This window comes from Somniosus microcephalus, chromosome 13 (assembly GCF_052327205.1).
Source record: "Somniosus microcephalus isolate GS21.2 chromosome 13, FLI_Smic_1.0, whole genome shotgun sequence".
NCBI classification, from domain to species: Eukaryota; Metazoa; Chordata; class Chondrichthyes; order Squaliformes; family Somniosidae; genus Somniosus; species Somniosus microcephalus.
In genome coordinates this window covers 40,306,609-40,324,847 of record NC_140999.1, presented here as the reverse complement: position 1 = coordinate 40,324,847, position 18,239 = coordinate 40,306,609, and the positions used below count along the sequence as shown (strand labels likewise).

At 44.5% G+C, this 18,239-nt stretch overlaps 1 protein-coding gene across 1 annotated transcript in view; it reads left to right on the top strand.

Annotated features, from left to right (window-relative positions):
- marchf2 (membrane-associated ring finger (C3HC4) 2) overlaps nucleotides 1–18,239 on the top strand; it is a 46,090-nt gene that overhangs the window by 9,981 nt on the left and 17,870 nt on the right. Inside the window, exon 2 of the mRNA XM_086004797.1 lies at nucleotides 16,344–16,571. Coding sequence (XP_085860923.1) covers nucleotides 16,396–16,571 — 176 coding nt within the window. The 5' untranslated portion in view covers nucleotides 16,344–16,395. The remainder of the gene's footprint in view (nucleotides 1–16,343; nucleotides 16,572–18,239) is intronic.

Genomic DNA, 18,239 nt, shown 5'->3' with positions numbered 1-18,239 from the left:
CTTCATGTTGGTGTTGCTTTAAAAGAGTATGAAGAAGCTCATAAAGCTAAAAATGACTGTGTCGATATTAGAAGACAAACACTGCTCTCGTAAAGATTCCTCTGCTATTTTAATGGAGATGTTAATCCATTTAAAATAAACTAACAGGAATGTTCTACAAACATATAAAGCGTTCAATTACGAATATCACTGGCAGTAATTTCACGTCGATAGTCTCTTTCACCCCCACTTTTTATACATCATAAATAATTTTACTGGTTCACAATTTCTCATGCAGGGAGTACTTTTAGCTTTGCCTCCTTGCATTTTTGCAAGGAATTTATTCCCTTGCCACCCCGTCTAAATATTTCAGAACATTGCTGTTCCCACAACAGATGGAGATTTACTGTTTAAAATGTAATTTGCTACTGTGGGGGAGGCAACTCCTCGAATATCCTATATGTCTAGTTTCTAAAAAATGCTGCAGATGTGCATGTTCTGAATCTACTCCATGTGACTTTTGGAGCACTCCTGTCAAATTCTAGCTGAGCTCCACTGTCTCCCCATGTTTCAGTGAATTGATTTCAAGATCTTCATCCTAAACTAAATGCCTGTAACCCATCATGGCTTTGCCCCGCCCTACCTCAACAACACCCACTTGCTGTACAAATCTATGTGCAGCTCCGTTCCTTTGACACCAGGTTATTGGACAGGGTACTGAATTTGGATGATCAGCCATGATCTCATTAAATGGCGGAGCAGGCTCGAGGGACCGAATTGCCTACTCCTGCTCCTATCTTCTATGTTTCTATTCTTTGCCCCATCCTACCTCAGTGACCTCTTCCAGCCATGCACTTCGATTTCTTCACCACCTCGTACCTGCTCCACCATCAGTGACTATGTCCTGCACCCTGGAATTCCCTCTCAAATCCCTCTGTTTAGCCACCTCTCTCCCTGCTTTCAAACGCCTCTTTAAAACTTTTCTTTTCAACCTATGCTTTGAACATACACAGCCATAACCTTTTCTCCCTCGTGCTTTGTGTCCATTTGTTTCTTCTGCCCTGTAAAGCAACTCTCTATGTGAGGAGAGGTATAAAATTTAAGTTCTCTAGTAGATCCCACCTAGGAGAGGAGAAAGGGAAAGAATGATCTCTCACTACAGTATTATATACTGAGTGTATCTCCTGTCAGTTTGATTACAAAGCATCATTGATTTTAGACATGATGATGGTAAAATCAGCATTTGCCTGCATCCAAAATGAGTGTGAAGTTATGAAGTGAAACTAAAAATAGGATAAACTGGAAATCAAGATAGCAGACAAAGAATGTTGTAGAATAAAAACAGTGTTGGAAATGTACAGCAGATCCATCAGCTTCTGGAAAGATAGGTTAAGATTTCAGGCATAGACTCTTTATCAGGACTAGGTCTATTATGGAGCTTCTGCATAATATACACATGTATGAATGTATTTTTCAAGCATCATCCTCTTTTCAACCATTAACTATCCCTGGGTTTCAGTCGTCTTCTCTTTGAAAACCGTTCTAATGTTCTGGTTATGTATTTTTTTTAATTTATGACTGAGTGCATAGGAAAATACGTACTGGATGTTGTACAGCACAAGTAGAATTCTATCTGTCTCCCAGAATTTGCAATGTGAACTATTCTGATGCAATAATTTCCTGTGTTGTGGTGGTAGTAGTAATAACACTAATACTAACTTTTTCCTATCATTGTGTAGACGGTGGAAATGATGCCACTACTTCTAAACAGATGGAAAGTAAACCTTTCAGATGTGGGTTTTTCTGATGAAGTGAAACAGATAAATTAGAGCACAGCATTAGAGCTCCAGTACAATGGTAGATTTGATTCGCACTTGTAATTTTGGATAAGAAAGAACTTCTCTCAGACATGTTGTAAAACGCTTCACATAGAATGCATTGTATTGTGCAGTTACTCTTGTCAGGCAGTCATTTTGCACACAGCAAGCTCACAAATCCAGCAGTGAGATGAATGACCAATTAAATTGTTTGTGGCGGTGGTGGCTGAGGGAGGAATATTCACTGGGAACATGCACTTCTCTTTTTAAAAAAAATATTTAAAAAAATAAATAAACTGCCCCAGTACTGCACAGGAGTGTCAGTCTTGATTGTGTGCTCAAGTCCTGAAATGGGCTTTGAACCCGCCGCTTTGTCCCTGGTGATAGTGCTACCAACTGAGCTAATCTGATACTTTGCACATAATAAGGTTTGCTGATGGAGTACTGAAGTGCAGTGGAAAGATCTTTTCTGAAGGAAAATCGAAGGGGACAACTATCCTTCTTGTACATCTTCTAATGGCTGTAGAAGACCTTGACTTCCAGCCACCCCTTTCTGCGAGCAGTGTGCCACATAGGAGACTTCGCAAAAGGAAGAGGAAGAAAATCATGTTGCCAAAAAAGAAAATTATAAACTCACTAAGGAAAAATCTTCAACTATATGAAAACTATTGAAGTATTCTTTGCTGTTGAACTATAGATTGCTATAGCCAATATAGTCAGAGAGGGAGTGGGATGAGGCTTAAAAATCACAGCAGATAATGTGTGGTTAGCGCTGACTTGCTTGTCTCTTCTAATGTAGCAGTCAGTGTATTACTAACTTTTGCCACCTGAATGTCACTACTACAGTTTGACAATATACAGGAGAGTTATATCCTCAAACGAAATCAACTGCAAAGCAGTACTGACTACATAACCCAGAAGGCTTTTCCTCAGAGTGAAGGACCTGCAATGGGAATTAAAACTGTTGTAATGGGTAGTCTGTGCATAAAATATCACCCTACCTCCACATTCTCCCAATATTCTTCTGGAATCAGTTACTAGGAGGTGCATAGGCAGATTGGGTTGACTATCATCACATTCCTTCTCATATTCAATATGCTACAGCTTTATCATTTCAAAAAGTCAAAGATGCCAACAGTGCAGGTATACTCCTGAGGTTGTTGTGGAGTGTAGCACAGTGAAGCAAAGTTTCACAGCTCATGTGTGACCAGGCAGGCACCATCTGATGCAGTTATTTGTCTCTAATTTGTCACACTGCTTGTCCAATATCCAGTCCTGGATGAACAGAAATTTCCTCCAACTAACTATTGGGAAGACCAAAGACATTGGGGTCGATTTTCCTGGAGCCGTCAGGCGGGGTTTCAGGCGTGTGGGGGGGGGGGGGGGAAATCCCGAATTCGGGGGTCCCGACACCGTCCCGCCCAAAACCCTGCTCCACGCAAGTTTCAGAGGCGGCGGGTACCTGCCCCGCACTGGGACCCGCCGACCCCAGGCGGGAAGGGATTAGTGCCAATTAACTGCCTGTTAACAGGCAGTTTTTAGCCTAATCCCTATTTTGAGGGGTGTCGTGTGGGATTCCCGATGGCTCCAAACCACGCCAGGTTAGAGGAGTCGGGCCGTCGGGTTGAAGGAGCTGGAGGGGTCGCGATGTCGGTGTTCAGGTGAGTGATGGGTGCATGAGTGCAAAGGTAAGTGTGTTTGGTGTGTCTAAAGTGTGTAAAAAACTTTTACTTACCTTCACAGCCTTTCTTCCTGTAGCCGTCAGGAGCCCATCACTCAGCCGGCACTTAAAGCTGAATGGCTGCAATCTGTCAAAAGTGACAGCCTTCAGCTTTGAGTGCTGCTGAGAGTTCTAACTGAGTCTGTGCAGAAGGACTCATGTTAGAAGTCAGACTGTCAGTGTTTGGCAGCTTCAAACAGCTGTGAAACACTGATATTTCATCTGTCAAGAACTCTTGACAGATGAAATTGCAGTCTGTGACGTCACCTGTTGCCGGGTGGCCCTTAATTGGCCTGCTGAGCCCGCTGGGCAGGCTCAACAAGGTCAATCAAGGAAAATCGCGTGGATTGGCCGGACGTCGATGTAGGCGGGTCTAAAACCCGAAAGTTGTAGTCCCGCCGCCTTCCCGACAGCTTCGGGAAAATCGACCCCATTGTCTTTGGTCCCCACCACAAACTCCGTTACCAACCACCAACTCCAATCTCCCTGGCAACCTTGGTGTTGTATTTGACCCCGAGATGAGCTTCCGACCACATTTCCGCATCATCACCAAGACCACCTACTTCTACCTCTAACATCACCTGTCTTCGCCCCTGCCTAGGCTTAACTACTGCTGAAACCCTCATCCATACCTTTGTTACCTCTAGACTTGACTTTTCCAATGCTCTCCTGGTCGGTCTCCCACCTTTCACCCTACATAAACTTGGGCTCATCCAAAACTCTGCTGCCCGTATCCCAAGTCTCTCAAAATCCCATTCCCTGTGCTCGCTGACCTACATTGGCTCCCGGTCTGGCAATGCCTCAATTGTAAAATTCTCATCCTAGTTTTCTCTCTGGCCTCACCCCTCCCTATCTCTGTAACCCCTAAGCTCTTGAATTCCCTCCCTAAACCTCTCTGCCTCTCTACACCTCTCCTTTTAAGGCTCTCCTTAAAACCTACCTCTTTGACCAAGCTTTTGGTCATCTGTCCTAATATCTCCTTCTGTGGCTCGGTGTCATTTTGTTTGATGACGCTCCTGTGAAGCGCCTTGAGATGTTTTACTACATTAAAGGTGCTATATAAATGCAAGTTGTTTTTGTTACTGTCTGAAGGAGGCTTATAGCTCATTTCACAGTGTGCCATGTATGTAAATAATTAATTTAAGTTTAGGCTTTGGTAAGTAGCAGTTAAATCTATTTGCTACACCTGGCTTAAACTGATGTACCTCAACTAACCGATGCTTGTTGCTTCAATAGTGGTCGTCCAAGTATGAGGATGTTCATACAAAAGCAAAATACCGTGGATGCTGGAAATCTGAAATAACAGAAAATGCTGGAAACACTCAGCAGGCCAGGCAGCATCCGTGGAGAGAAAAACCGAGTTAATGTTTCAGGTCTGACGAAGGGTCACAAACCTGAAACGTTAACTTGTGTTTCTCTCTCCACGGATGCTGAATGTTTCCAGCATTTTCTGTTATGAGGATGTTCATACCTTGCCTGTTTTGTTTCATGCACATTGCAATTTAATGTTCTATTTTTAAAATCACTAGCAACATATTAATAGGATACTAATGGTCTATAAGCTCCTCTGTCTCTAATTTCCTTTTCCTCTCTACTTTCGCCACCTTGGTCCATGACCATCCCTCCCAAAACTCCTTATTTGAATCCCTTCAGTCCGGCCATTGCCCTATTCACACCACCAATATTACAGTGAACAGTTATGAATGACATCCTCTGTGACTGTGATGCATTTTCCCTCCTTGCCCTCCTCGACTTCTCCACAGTATTTGGTACAGTTCATCGTGGCACCCTCCTTTATTGCATCGCCTTTGTTATCCAGCTCCTGCCTACCCCCATTCTCAACTATGCATCGTTTCTGCATGACAATTTGTACCAAGCCGGGTCAGTTTCCATGCATATGCTGATGATACCAACCTCTACCCCTCCACCGCTATGCTGGCAAACTGACTGCTTGATATCAAATCATTAATGAGTCAAGATTTCCTTCAACTGAACACCAGGAAGACTGAAGCTATCATTTTGACCTCCGCCATAAAGTCAGCTTCCTTGCCACTGAGTCCATCCCACTGGATGGCCACTTGCTTGAGCTGAACTAGATCGTCGAAAACCACAACATCCTTTCTGACCCAGAGCTGATCTTCAGACCCCACATGTTATCCCCCACATGTTATCCATCATCAGGGCCTCTTCCACTTCTACACCATTGCCTTCCCTACTCCAAACCTATTCCCTTATCCATACTTTTGACACTGCTAGACTCAATTTCTCCAATGTCCTCTTTAGCCTCACACCCTCTATCCTCCATAAACTCCGCTGTCCATATCCTGTCTGATGCTAGTTACTGCTCGCCCATCACCCCGTCTTCATTGGCTGACTGTTCTAGCGCATTGAATTTAAAATCCCCATCTCTTCTTCAAATCCGTCTGGGTCCTCAACCCTCCCTATCTTTGAAAATTCCTCCATTCTTGTATTCCTTTGCACCCTTTTGTGCAGCCTGTCCTCCCTTCTCCCCACCATTAGTGGCAGACCCTTCAGATGTCTCAGTTCTACTCTATGCAACTCTTTCCCCCCCCCCCCCCCCCCCCAAAAAAAAAATCCTTCCCCTTCACCAGTTCTGTATCCGCCTTTTAAAAACTTTCTAAAAACCAATGTTTTCAATCGAAGCTTCTGGTCATCTCCTAACTCTCCCACCATGGTTAATTTTTATCTAATTTATTTGTGTCTTGGGATATTCTCTAAGTTAAAGGGGCTATCTAAATGCATGTTGGTGGTGGAGGTGGACCTTGCTGTTAGACTACCAAGTTTTCCTATGTGACAACAGTGACTACACTTCTTTGGTTGTGATATCATTCTCAAGCTGTTGAAGCAAGCATGTACTGCTCAATACATTAGCCACGAGTCACATGTGGGTAATTGGTATCCAGGTGTGGCTAATTGCATTTAAATAACATTGAGTAGTAGACACTGGGCATGTGATCTCAATATTCATATTCGCACGGTGTATGCATGTGCACTTTAGCCTTTGTTTATTTGTTCGTAAAATGGTAAGACGAAAAGCAGAGTGTGCAAGTGTTTTTCATTGTTATGTGTACTTTACTTCTTGGTTACTGCTTGTTGGTTATCTGCTAAAATGGTGTTTAACACGGGCGAAAACGCAGGACTTCAGCAACATTGTACGAAGGGAGGAGCTGTCATCCTGGTCAACTCAACCAATCAGAATAACCGCTCCAGGCCAGCAGAAAAAAGCAAACTCAACCAATAAGGAGAAACTCCAACAGGGCAAGTCATGGAAAAGGGCAACAGCATCGAACCACATTCTGGGTGGAAGAGGAGGGTGTGGCTCGTTGTGCGAGTCAACATTCTCACCAATCACTCTGAAGTCAAAGTACTGCTCACAACTGTTGGACAAAAACCTGGAAGATGCACCAAGATGTGATATATTTGATAAGTTCATGCCAGAATACCAAACTTGTTTGTTGTTTTCATATCTTCACGTTCCTCCTTTGGGGAATAGTGTGATATAGTGGAAAGATTTGCAGGCTGATTAACAACCTGACAGGTCATGATGTGAATGCAACTTCTGTGACTAACCATCTTTATATCAGCCGATGGGGTGGGCTAGTCCTATACAATGGGAGGGTTTTATTGGTTCCCACAACCCATACGATGAGGGAAGGGGGGCACCCACACATAGTGTATGTGTGTATCCAGCTGGGTGTCGACCCAAAATTCAGAGCTGGAGCTCTGGTCACTCACTGGGGCTGTCTGGAGTGGGGTTCAAATCTTGCACCTTCTGATTCAGGTGGGAATGATCCAATCTTTGGTGAAAGAGAAAGACTATGAAGTTTTGCCATGAATGGTGGAGATGTTTATGTAAATATGCACGGGAAGTATATTTACCTGTATTGTGTGTACGGTGTTTTCCACTTAAATTAGTGCATGTGGATAATAGTGTCAGTGTAGCCATGCCTGTGGCCAGTTAGCGATTTCTATTAGACAACACTGTGCTAGACAAAATGCTTGTGGTACTTTTTGGCCCAACAATGCTTTACTATGAGCAACACAATTGTAAATTACTGTGATAACTCTGCTATGCCTGTGGGCATTTGAGTCGTACAGTTGACACTACTCTGTTTATTCTGCGTAAAGTGCTAGTCTCCAACATTAATTCTGTATGTAATCTGACCCTAACTGAGGGATCAGAAGGCTCCATACACACCATGAGGGAAGTTGAACAAATTTATCGACTGAACGTAAGATTTTGGTTTGCCGTTTTGAACTCCGGGCACCATTCTTAAATCATCAATATCGCTTGTGGAACTTGCATTTCTCGACTGTTTCAGTTTTTAGTTTTCTTTCAGGGAAGGGTGATTAACTTCCAGCTAAATGATTGGGGAGTGTGTTGCATCTTGTACAAGTTGTACAAGAAAATAACTTGCAGTTGATTTTTTTTAAAATACCATAAATAGTATATTAAACACTGCACGGTGAGCAGCCATGTATAGTATTTCAGAATCTAAGGAATGCACAGCAGGCATTTCCAGTCTTTTTTTAAATGGAAATTCAAAGTATCCTTTAATTAAATTATTAAAATTCCAGGAAAAGATTACTTTTACTTTGTGCTTGGTTTGCCGTTTATGATTATACAAGTTGCATGTGAGTAAATATTTGATTGAACACCAGTCCTTTTTTTTAATTGAAAGAAATGTTTTCTGAGCTCCACTGATGCGCCAAACAGATCTGGTTCAATCCCTGGTCTTTGATGACTCTGCTCAAGGTGCTACTGTTTTCCACAGCATTCTCAAGAAATTGGCCTGGGTTCCTGCTCTCGATTCATATTCGGTGCCCCCTGTTGTAAGTGTGCATTTTGGAGGCGAGTACGGATATTGTCAGGCGTGGCTTGTGACACCCCCGTGAATGAATAATCTGCCAACGTTCATTGTTGAGGCAGCAAGGAATTGATGCAAGATCAAAAAAAAAAATTCTACTCATTCTTGACCCCCCCCCCAGTTAACCATAAATTATGAGCTGTGACAATAGCCACAATGGTCTTGCTAGGTGCCCCTCTATGGCACTGACTACCCTCCAGTCTCTTGCCCAATTGGCTATTCATATGTGAGCTTAGATGGTGAATATTGACTATTCAAATTCACAATATAGGGTGTACATGCATTTTTTAGCAAGGGTCATAGATAGTGATCAGAGTTTGAACACTGGTGTATTTTTCCCCTAATAAAATCAGAAAATGCTGGAAATACTCAGCAGGTTAGGCAGCGTCTGTGGAGAGAGAAACAGAGTTAGCATTTCAGGGCGATGACCTTCTGTCAGAACTAGAAAAAGTTAGATGTAACAGGATTTAAGCAAGTACAGGGGCAGGGAAAGGGCGGGGGGGTGGGGGAACAAAAGGGAAGGTCTGTGACAGGGTGGAAGGCAGTAGAGATTAAATGACAAAAGGGATGTTGGTGCAAGGCAAAAGGAGATGGTAATGGGACAAGTAAAGAAACAAAAGATGGGTCTAGAGGAGGTGTAAATGTGAATAGCAGAATCATCACCAACAGCTGCCATCCAAAAAAAAATGGGGGCAGAGGTTATAATTTGAAATTGTTGAACTCCATGTTGAATTGAGAAGGCTGTGAAAGTGCCTGATCGAAAGATGAGTTGCTGTTCCTCGAGCTTACATTGAGCTTCATTGGACCAGGTCCGAGGTGGGACCCAGAAGCTCAGGGTCGCGCTTGCGGACTGAACAGCGGCATTCCGCAAAGCGGTCACTCAATCTGCATTTGGGCTCCCCAGTGTAGAGGAGACCTCGTCGTGAGCAGCGAATACAGTATATTAAATTGAAAGAAGTACATGTAAATCACTTTCACCTGGAAGGAGTATTTGTGGCCTGGACGGTGGGAAGGGAGGAGGTAAAAGGGCAGGTGTTGCATCTCCTGCACTTGCATGGGAAGTTGCTGTGGGAAGGGGAGGGGTTGTTGAGGAGTGGACCAGGGTGTCACGGAGGGAACAGTCCTTTTTGGAATACTGCGGGGAGGGAACGATGTGTTGGGTGGTGGCATCACGCTGGAGGTGGCGGAAATGGGGGAGGATGATCCATTGAATGTGGAGGCTGGTTGGGTGGAAGGTGATGACGAGGGGAATCCTATTGTGGTTCTGGGAAGGAGGGGAAGGGGTGAGAGCGGAAGTGCGGGAAATAGAACGGACACGGTCGAGGGTCCTGTCAAGGGGAATCCTCGGTTGAGGATAAAGGAAGACATATCGGAAGCACTGGTATGGAAGGTGGCATTGTCAGAACAGATGTGACAAAGACGGAGAAACTGGGAGAATGGAATAAAGTCCTTACAGGAAGTGGGGTTGGAGGAAATGTAAGTAAGGTAGCTGTGGGAGTCCATGGGCTTATAGTAGATACTGGTTGATAGCCTATCCCCCGAAATGGAGATAGAGAAGTCGAGGAAGGGAAGTGAAGAGTCAGAGATGGACCATGTGAAGGCGAGGGAAGGGTGAAAATTGGAAGCAAAGTTGATGAAATTTTCCAGTTTGGGGCAATACAGTCTTCAATATACCAGAAAAAGAAGCGAGGGAGGGGACCTGAGTAGGACTGGAACAAAGAATGTTCCACATATCCCACAAAAAGGCAGGTATAGCTAGGGTCCATACAGGTTCCCATAGCAACACCTTTTATTTGGAGGAAGTGAGTGGAGTCAAAGTAGAGGTTGTTCAATGTGAGAACAGGTTCAGCTAGACAGGAGGGTGGTGGTGATTGGGGACTGGTTGAGCCTCTCCAAGGAAGAAGCAGAAAGCCCTCAGGCTGTCCTGGTGGGGGATGGAGGTGTAGAGGTATTTGACATCCCTGGTGAAAAGGCGACAGTTAGGGCCAGGAAATTGAAAACGGTTAGTGGCAGAGGGCGTCAGAAGAGTCGTGAATGTAAGTGGAAAGAGACTAGACAAGGGAAGAAAAAATAAAAGTTGAGATGAGAAGAAATCCGTTCCGTGAGGCAAGAACCGGCTGAAACGATGTGTTTACCAGGGCAGTCCAATTTGTGGGTCTTGGGAAGGGGGTAGAAGTGGGCTGTGTGGGGTTGGGGGACTGAGGTTGGAGGCCATGGAGGGAAGATCTCCAGAGGAGATGAAGTCAGTGACAGTCTTGGAAACGATGGCTTGATGTTCAGTGGTGGGATCATGGTCCAGGGGGAGCTAGGAGAAGGTGTCAGAGGGTTGGCGTTCAGCCTCCGCTAGGTAGAGGTCGGTTTGCCAAACAACAACAGCACCACCCTAGTCAGCAAGTTTAATAACAATGTTAGGGTTGGACGTGAGAGAACGGAGTGCTGCAAGTTCAGAGGGAGGTAGGTTAGAGCGAGTGAGGGGAGCAGAGAAATTGAGACGGCCGATGTCACGCCAGCAGTTCTCAATGAAAAGATCTAGAGAGGGTAAAAGGCCTCTTCTCCCCTCCTGGCCTAGCTCTGGATAGATATGTCTGCAATCAAATCAATACTGCAGGGAACATCAGCAGAAGTGCAACAATAAAAATTAGGTTCAGGATGAGGTCCTGTTTGCTGGTGGTTTCTGTAGAGGCCTATTTAAAGACATTTTCAGATGTTTTGAAGTCACTGAAAAATTATAATTTATTGAATTGTGACTAGATCAGAAACAATGGTTTATTTTCAGTCATAAAGGAGGAGAGGAATGTGGAGAGGTTTCAGGAGTGATTTCCACAGCATGGGACCTGGGAATTTGAAAGCGCTGCCACCAGTGATTGGCTGAAGGAAGGGGTGCACCAAGGCCAGAGTCTGAGGAATGGAGAGATCAAGGGGGGGGAATTGGCGGCTGGAGGAGGTTACATGGAGGGGTGGACCATGAAGGGATTTAAACATGGGGCAAGAATTTTAAATTTGCGCCACTGGGGAACCGGAACGATGTAAGTCATTGAGATGAAGGTGATGATGAGCGAAACTTGGTGCAGGCTCGGATACAGGCAGCAGAATTTTGAATGAACTGAAGTTTATGGAGGGTGGAGAATGGGAGATCATTGGGCTAATTTGGCTATGATCAGTTGGATGAGTAGACTCCAGCAAATGCAGACCACCACCAAGCTGGACAATGGAGGAGAGGCGTTTGAGGAGGATGGTGCAGTTGATTGTATCGAAGACTGCAGAGAGATCAAGGACAATGAAGAGAGACAATGCACAACAGAACCAAACTAGAGAGATTCAAACAGGGAGTGGGCACAAATTTGGGAGATGACAACAATTCAAGGACCTTGAAGAGGAAAAGGAGGTTGAAGATGGGATGGTAGTTAGTGAGGACAGAAGGGTCAAGGGTGGGGTTTTTGAGAAGGAGGATAATGACAGTGGTTTGAAAGGGAGATGGTCAGTATCTGAGGAGAGGGTGCCATTGACGATATCAGCTAACATAGGGGCCAGAAGGGGAAGCAGCATGGTCAGGAATTTTGTGGGAATGGGGATGAGGAAGCAGAAGGAAGGTTCAGTGGATGAGATGAGCTTAGAGTGCAGTGGAGAGAGATGGGAGAGAAACTAGAGAGATGCACTGGTACAGGTCTAGAGGTTTGACTTAGTGGGCAAGGGGAAGCTGCAGAAATGGCTGAGCAGATGACTATCTTGGTGACAAAGAAATCCATCAGCTCTTAATGGTGTTGGACGTGTGGGTAGAGGGAGCAAGAAGTGCATTTTAAGGAAGCTGTTGGTAGTAGAGAAGAGGAGCCTGGGGGTTAACTATGTTCTCCAAGATGCTCCTAGAGTGTTGGGTGGTTTTGGCAGAAAAGAATGAGGTCCGTTAAAGCTTGATGTGGTTGCGCAGGATCTGGTGATTGATGGCTGAGCCAGGCATGCTCACATTTGTGCTCTTTTGAATTGAGGGAGCCAGATGGGGCTGTATCTGGGGGGAGTAACAGGGATGGGAGACAGTGAAGGTTTTGCTGGGGGGCAAGGGCATTGTAGATGGACATTAGGAAGTGGTTGAGCAAGTAACCAATTCCAGATGTATTGTGGCAAATGGAGGGCGAAAGGCTAGCCAGCTGGGATTTTAGTGTGTGGATTTTTTCCAGGGGCGGAAGTAGAGCAAAGTAGGTTATGGATATGTGGGTGGTGAGGGATACAAGAAAGATCAGAGATAGGCCTGTTTGTGATCGAGGCCACAGGATTATGGCAAGGTCGAGGGGGCAGCCATAAATATAGGTAGGAGAGTTTTTATGGACAGAGGTTTAGGAAGGACAGGAAGGCAGTGAATTTAGAGAGAGGGAAAGGGGAACAGGGATGAGGTCAAAATTACTGAGTATGAGGAGTCGCTTGGTGCAGAGGCTGAAGGAAGATAGAAGGGATGATAGTTCTGGGAGAAACTTAGGATGGAACTTCGTAAATAACAAGGATTTTAAGAGAGGTGAGCGAGGTAGAACAGGATGAGGTGCTCGAAAGAGGAGGAGCTATCAGAAGCTGTAGGGGGAGAGGCTAAGGTGTGACTTGGTGATGGGGGCCAATACACCACCACAGTGGTTTGGATGGGGCAGGTAGTGATAAGTATAGATAACTTCTCAGCTTTGCATGAACACTACAGATGTAGTGTAAAATGCAGCTTAATTTTTTTAGTATTGCAGGTTCTCCCTGATATGGTAGATCTTCACTTTTTATGGGTTTTCTAAGTTTTGTGTAAGCAAAAAGGCCAATATGCTCTCTGACCCCACTGCAATTTAAGAGTTGAATTTAAGAAAAACATTCCTTATATGGGTTTATTAAACTTGCTCTTGCAACCTCATCCAGATGTGCGAGTGGGTGAACAATTTCCTCCACCGCTTCCAACTGGGGCGTTTCCATGGTGTAACAAATAAAATCTGTTTTCTCTGTCTGCCTTTGTTTTAGACTCCAACTGAATTCTGCTTCCAAATCTGCATTTTTTTTTTTTTTTTTAAAGTCCCTTGTTGTATTCACCATTTCCTCAACATTAGATATGTAGCTGGAAAAAGGAATCCCTCAGCTTTATAAAGATTACTGTTAAAAATGTGTATTTGGGGAAAATAGATTCAGCATGGATGTTTTCAGTTACTGATGGCTGCTGTGAACTGCTTTAGAAAGATTGTTAAAAAGCCAACTGTTGAATGGGGGAATTAGGAATGTTGTATCTGAGCAGAATGCAAGATTTGTGGTTTTTGTCACCTGGGTATCTCTTGCACGCAGGAACCCATCATTGCATTGAAGCAGCTCCAAACCAAGTTACTGAGTTTCTATGTGCTTGATGCAGCGTGCACACGATCTTCCATTGGGGAAAAACCCTACTTTCCAATCCTAGAGAGCTGAGACTTGGGGACCCCCCAAGTATGTGTAAGGATGCTGGTGTAATTTAACCAGTTAAAACTGTGGGTGATGGTGGGCAACCTTGTCTCGCTCCTTTATTTAGAGAGGGGGTGGGGCAAACTCAAAGGGCTGGATTTTCATTCAGAAGTCAGGAAGGAGTCGGGACTACAACTTTCGGGGTTGTAGTCCCGCCTCCATCGAGATGCAGCCAATCCACGCGATTTTCACTTGATTGACCTTGTTGAGCCCGCCCAGCGGGCTCAGCAGGCCAATTAAGGGCCACCCAGCAACAGGTGACGTCACAGACTGAAATTTCATCTGTCAAGACATGTTGACAGATGAAATATCAGTGTTTCACAGCTGTTTGAAGCTGTCAAACACTGACAGTCTTACTTCTAACCTGAGTCCTTCTACGCAGACTCAGTTAGAAATCTCGCCGGCACTGAAAGCTGCAGGCTGTCACTTTTGACAGATCGCGGCCATTCTGCTTTCTGTGCCGGCTGAATGATGGACTCCCGAAACACAGAGGAAGGAAGGCTGTAAAGGTAAGTACAGGTAATTTAAACTTCTTTACACACTTTAGACATACCAAACACACTTACCTTTGCACTCATGCACCCATCACTCACCTGAACACCGACATCTCGACCCCTCCAAGTCCTTCAACCCGACGGCCCGCCTCCTCTAACCTGGCGTGGTTTGGAGCTGTTGGGAATCCCACCGACAACCTCAAAATAGGGATTAGGCTAAAAACTGCCTGTTAACTACCTGTTAACAGGCAGTTAATTGGCACTAATCTCTTCCCGCCTCGGGTCAGCGGGTCCCAGTGCGGGGCGGGTACCCGCCTCCTTTGAAACTTACATGGAGGCGGGTTTTGGGCGGGATGGTGTCGGGACCCCCGAATTCGGGATTTTAGCCCCCCACACGCCTAAAAGCCCGCCTCACGGCACACTGAAAATCAACCCCAAAGTGTCTGATCTGTTTTTACAGATGTTGGAGTTTGAGTAGTCACCGATTCAGCCATGTACTCTCGTAGCTTCCAGTTTTGTCACGAGGGCCACTTGAGGCACTATGTTGAAAGCCTTATGAAAATCAATGGCAGAAATGTAAGTGGGTTTCCCTAACCTCAACAGATAAAGCCATAACCTGCTCCATGCATTCCTCCTGAGAACAAAGTCTATTTGTCTGATTATACCAAAGGGCCTGTAATGCATCAGATATACTGGTGTAAAGAACTGAAAAAGCATTAGTACCAGTGAGATTCCTTGGTAGTTCTAAATTTAGCTAGAATCCACCTTATGGATAGAAACTACAATTGCATTCTGGAACAACAAAGGTATGCATGCTTCAAACAGAATCCTGTTCCACAGTCTCCAGATGGGCAGCTTCAATACAAGTCAGTGATTCTTGGTACATCTTTGAAACCATTTGTCTCTTTTTTTTCTCTGCACTTCCCCCCCCCCCCCCCCCCTGCTTTCCTAGGGTAGTTTTTAGGCTGCAAGATAATTATAACACATGGAAAAACTTGAAAAGGAGGGAAACTACACATTTTAGCAGCCTAGGTGTGAAATGGGGGTGGTGGGGGTGAAAAGTATGGCGCATCGCTCACTCTAAGCTGATCAATTTTGGAAGATTATAGAAAGACCGTTTCTGCTGATGCCAGGTCCATATCTGCCTTTATTCCAAAGTATTGTACTATGGTATTTAAGATCCTGAAGGGGAATAGATCAACTGGATCCTGAAGGGGAATAGATCAACTGGATCCTGAAGGGGAATAGATCAACTGGATCCTGAAGTGATGTTCAATATTAACACAAACTTTAGCACAAGAGGACATGGTTTCAAGGTTAGACAAGAAAAGGTGAATATACAGTTAAGATATAACTACTTTATGCAGAGGGTGGTAAGTATGTGGAATAGCCTTGTCTAGGGAGGCAAGTGTTATAAATTTCAAGATGATGATGGATACATTATGGTAGACAGTGTTATTATAGGGAATTAGAGAAATGGGGTAGGAAGTCGTACCTTTGACAATGGATAAAATTGGTCTATTCCGATTGTGCACAATTCCATGTTCCAAGGATGCTAGGACATAGCTGGAGCGAGGGTTAATATGTATCTCATTCCTTTTTGAAGACGTAATCTAGTAATGTATTTGGTAAACTGGTCTCTTGGAGCTTGCTTGATTGACTCATTCAGTTGTGCAGGAATTTCCCAGGGTTTTTCCTGAAGTTGGCAGTGTTTTTTTTTGATGGAGTTGCCTCAATAAGAGTTAACATTACTAATGATTGGGATGAATGGTTCATAAGATTCACCGTCTAACAGAGTCGGCATGGATACTCCAAATGGTCCTTTTACACCCTTATTGTCACATGTATATAGTAGTAATTATGGCTTTTATTGAAAGTAGTATGCTCAGGGTCTGTACAATAAGTGTTAACAAGGTTTATATCCATTGGTGATGAGGAATCTAAGCTTGTACTAAACCAATTGAAAACATCAATGTTTCTAAATTTTGTTTTTCAGGCGTGGCGTGAATGTGGGAGTCGATCCCTAGAGGCACTAACTCCTTGTTGCCATGACAACAGGCGACTGCTGTCATCTTCCAGGGTCTCTCTGTGATTGTACTGGCAATGCCGCCTTTTCTAAGACGGTAGCAGCAGCTGATGTGGGTCGGCCTCAGTACGTCACGCAAGTAACAGCAAAAAATGGACGTCTGCTGTCAACTGTCATTAAGGCTCTAAGCACTCAAAGGTAAGTGGGGTGTGAGCTGCTAATGTCAGAAAATAGGAATGCACTTGTCCCCATTTGTTCCTACTTTTCAAGGCATGACGCGAGAGGAGCGCATTGTGTTTAGCAGCTTTCAAGCTATCGTACTATTCAACTGTAGGAATTTCTTTCTCTGCAATTTACTGGGAGACCAAGTTTACATGCCTGTTGGCTCGAGATATTATGGTGAGCCATTGGTAATTGCAGTATACCTCTTAATTGTCTAATTTTAATCAGAATGCCACAACATTAAACCACACTACTGCAAAGCAACAGTAGACTATCAAGCAACCAAGTCAGCTAATTTTCTGATTCTGCAGGAAACTGTACTCATCCCCCTCTTCCTCAGCACCAATGCAAATTCCACCTTTTTGACACATTGCTAATTGAGAGGCTTATAACATGGGTTTGTTGATGATTCAGATGGTTTTCAGTTGGTGGGCAAACTTTGCGTACACATGATGAGAAAAGGGAATAATGCAACATATAGCTAGCTTCCTGATGTGTTAAAGATTGACAAAATAGTGCAGTATGCTAATGCACTAATGTGTGCCATAGAGTGGGACAGAACTAGTAAAGTTCCAGTCTTGATGGGGTGGGGTGGTGTAGTGTAGAGGTGATGGGCTCTAGCAGTTGGACCCTTAATAAGTATAACTTAAGAGCAGCATTGGCAGTCACTTGAAGATTGGCGTGTGGCATGGACGAGGGGGAGGAATTAACCTACAAATTCTGTGAAGAAATGAAACAACCCCCTGATTTGTTTGTGTGAAGGTTACCTGTTTTAGTTTGAGTTGGAATGTGAGATGTATGGGTGGCACATTTTTGGTAGGGATATAAACTCTCTGGGCTTGACATTCTGTAAGTCCTACTCTGTCAGTGGAAGTGTGGTAGAGCAGAACTCCCAGCTGCCCAGAAGCTAGGGTGCAGATCCCATCACAAATTCTGAGATGTGGTTATCTACATACTTTGGGCAGGCCACATGCACCTACAAGGGCACATCAGGAGCACACCTCAATGGAGCCCCCAAAAGATTGGAGGGGCACCATGCCACTCCAAGGAGGAAAGAAAGAGCCCAACAATGGAGGTAACTTTCTCTCTTCAGCTCTCAATCGAACTAGCAGCTAGGGGCAAAGTAATCAATTTCCTCTGGGATCCGTTACCTTTGCCTGCTGATGACATCGAGGCCTTTTAAAAGCTTTAATGGTACTCGTGCAGCTCTCAGGTAGTGAGAGGTCAGCAAAGATCTGCCCAGGGCATACTGGGTAGAGTTCCATGGGTTGCATGGGAACTCTCCCACACACAACTCCTTGACAGAAGTTGGGGAGAACGAGCAGAAAATCCACCCACACACTTTTTAAAGGCGGACTTCAGTTCTGTCCCATTTTCTGGTCTCCACCGGAGATTTGACCCACTTCTGTCTGGATCCAATCAGAATTTCAGGACCCCTGACTTCAAACAGTATTGGCATTTGATTTTGAAATGCTGCTTTTTCTAAGTTGACTACTTTTTGTAATGTAATTTGATTCCTTCAGTCTGCTCGGTTTCCACACAAGCCTTGAACAGGGTTTGATTAGGGGGGAAAAAAATTCCCACAGGATGGTGGCTGTGGAAAAGATTCCCAGAGAAGGGAGTTGATTTGGTGTCAGTTGGCAC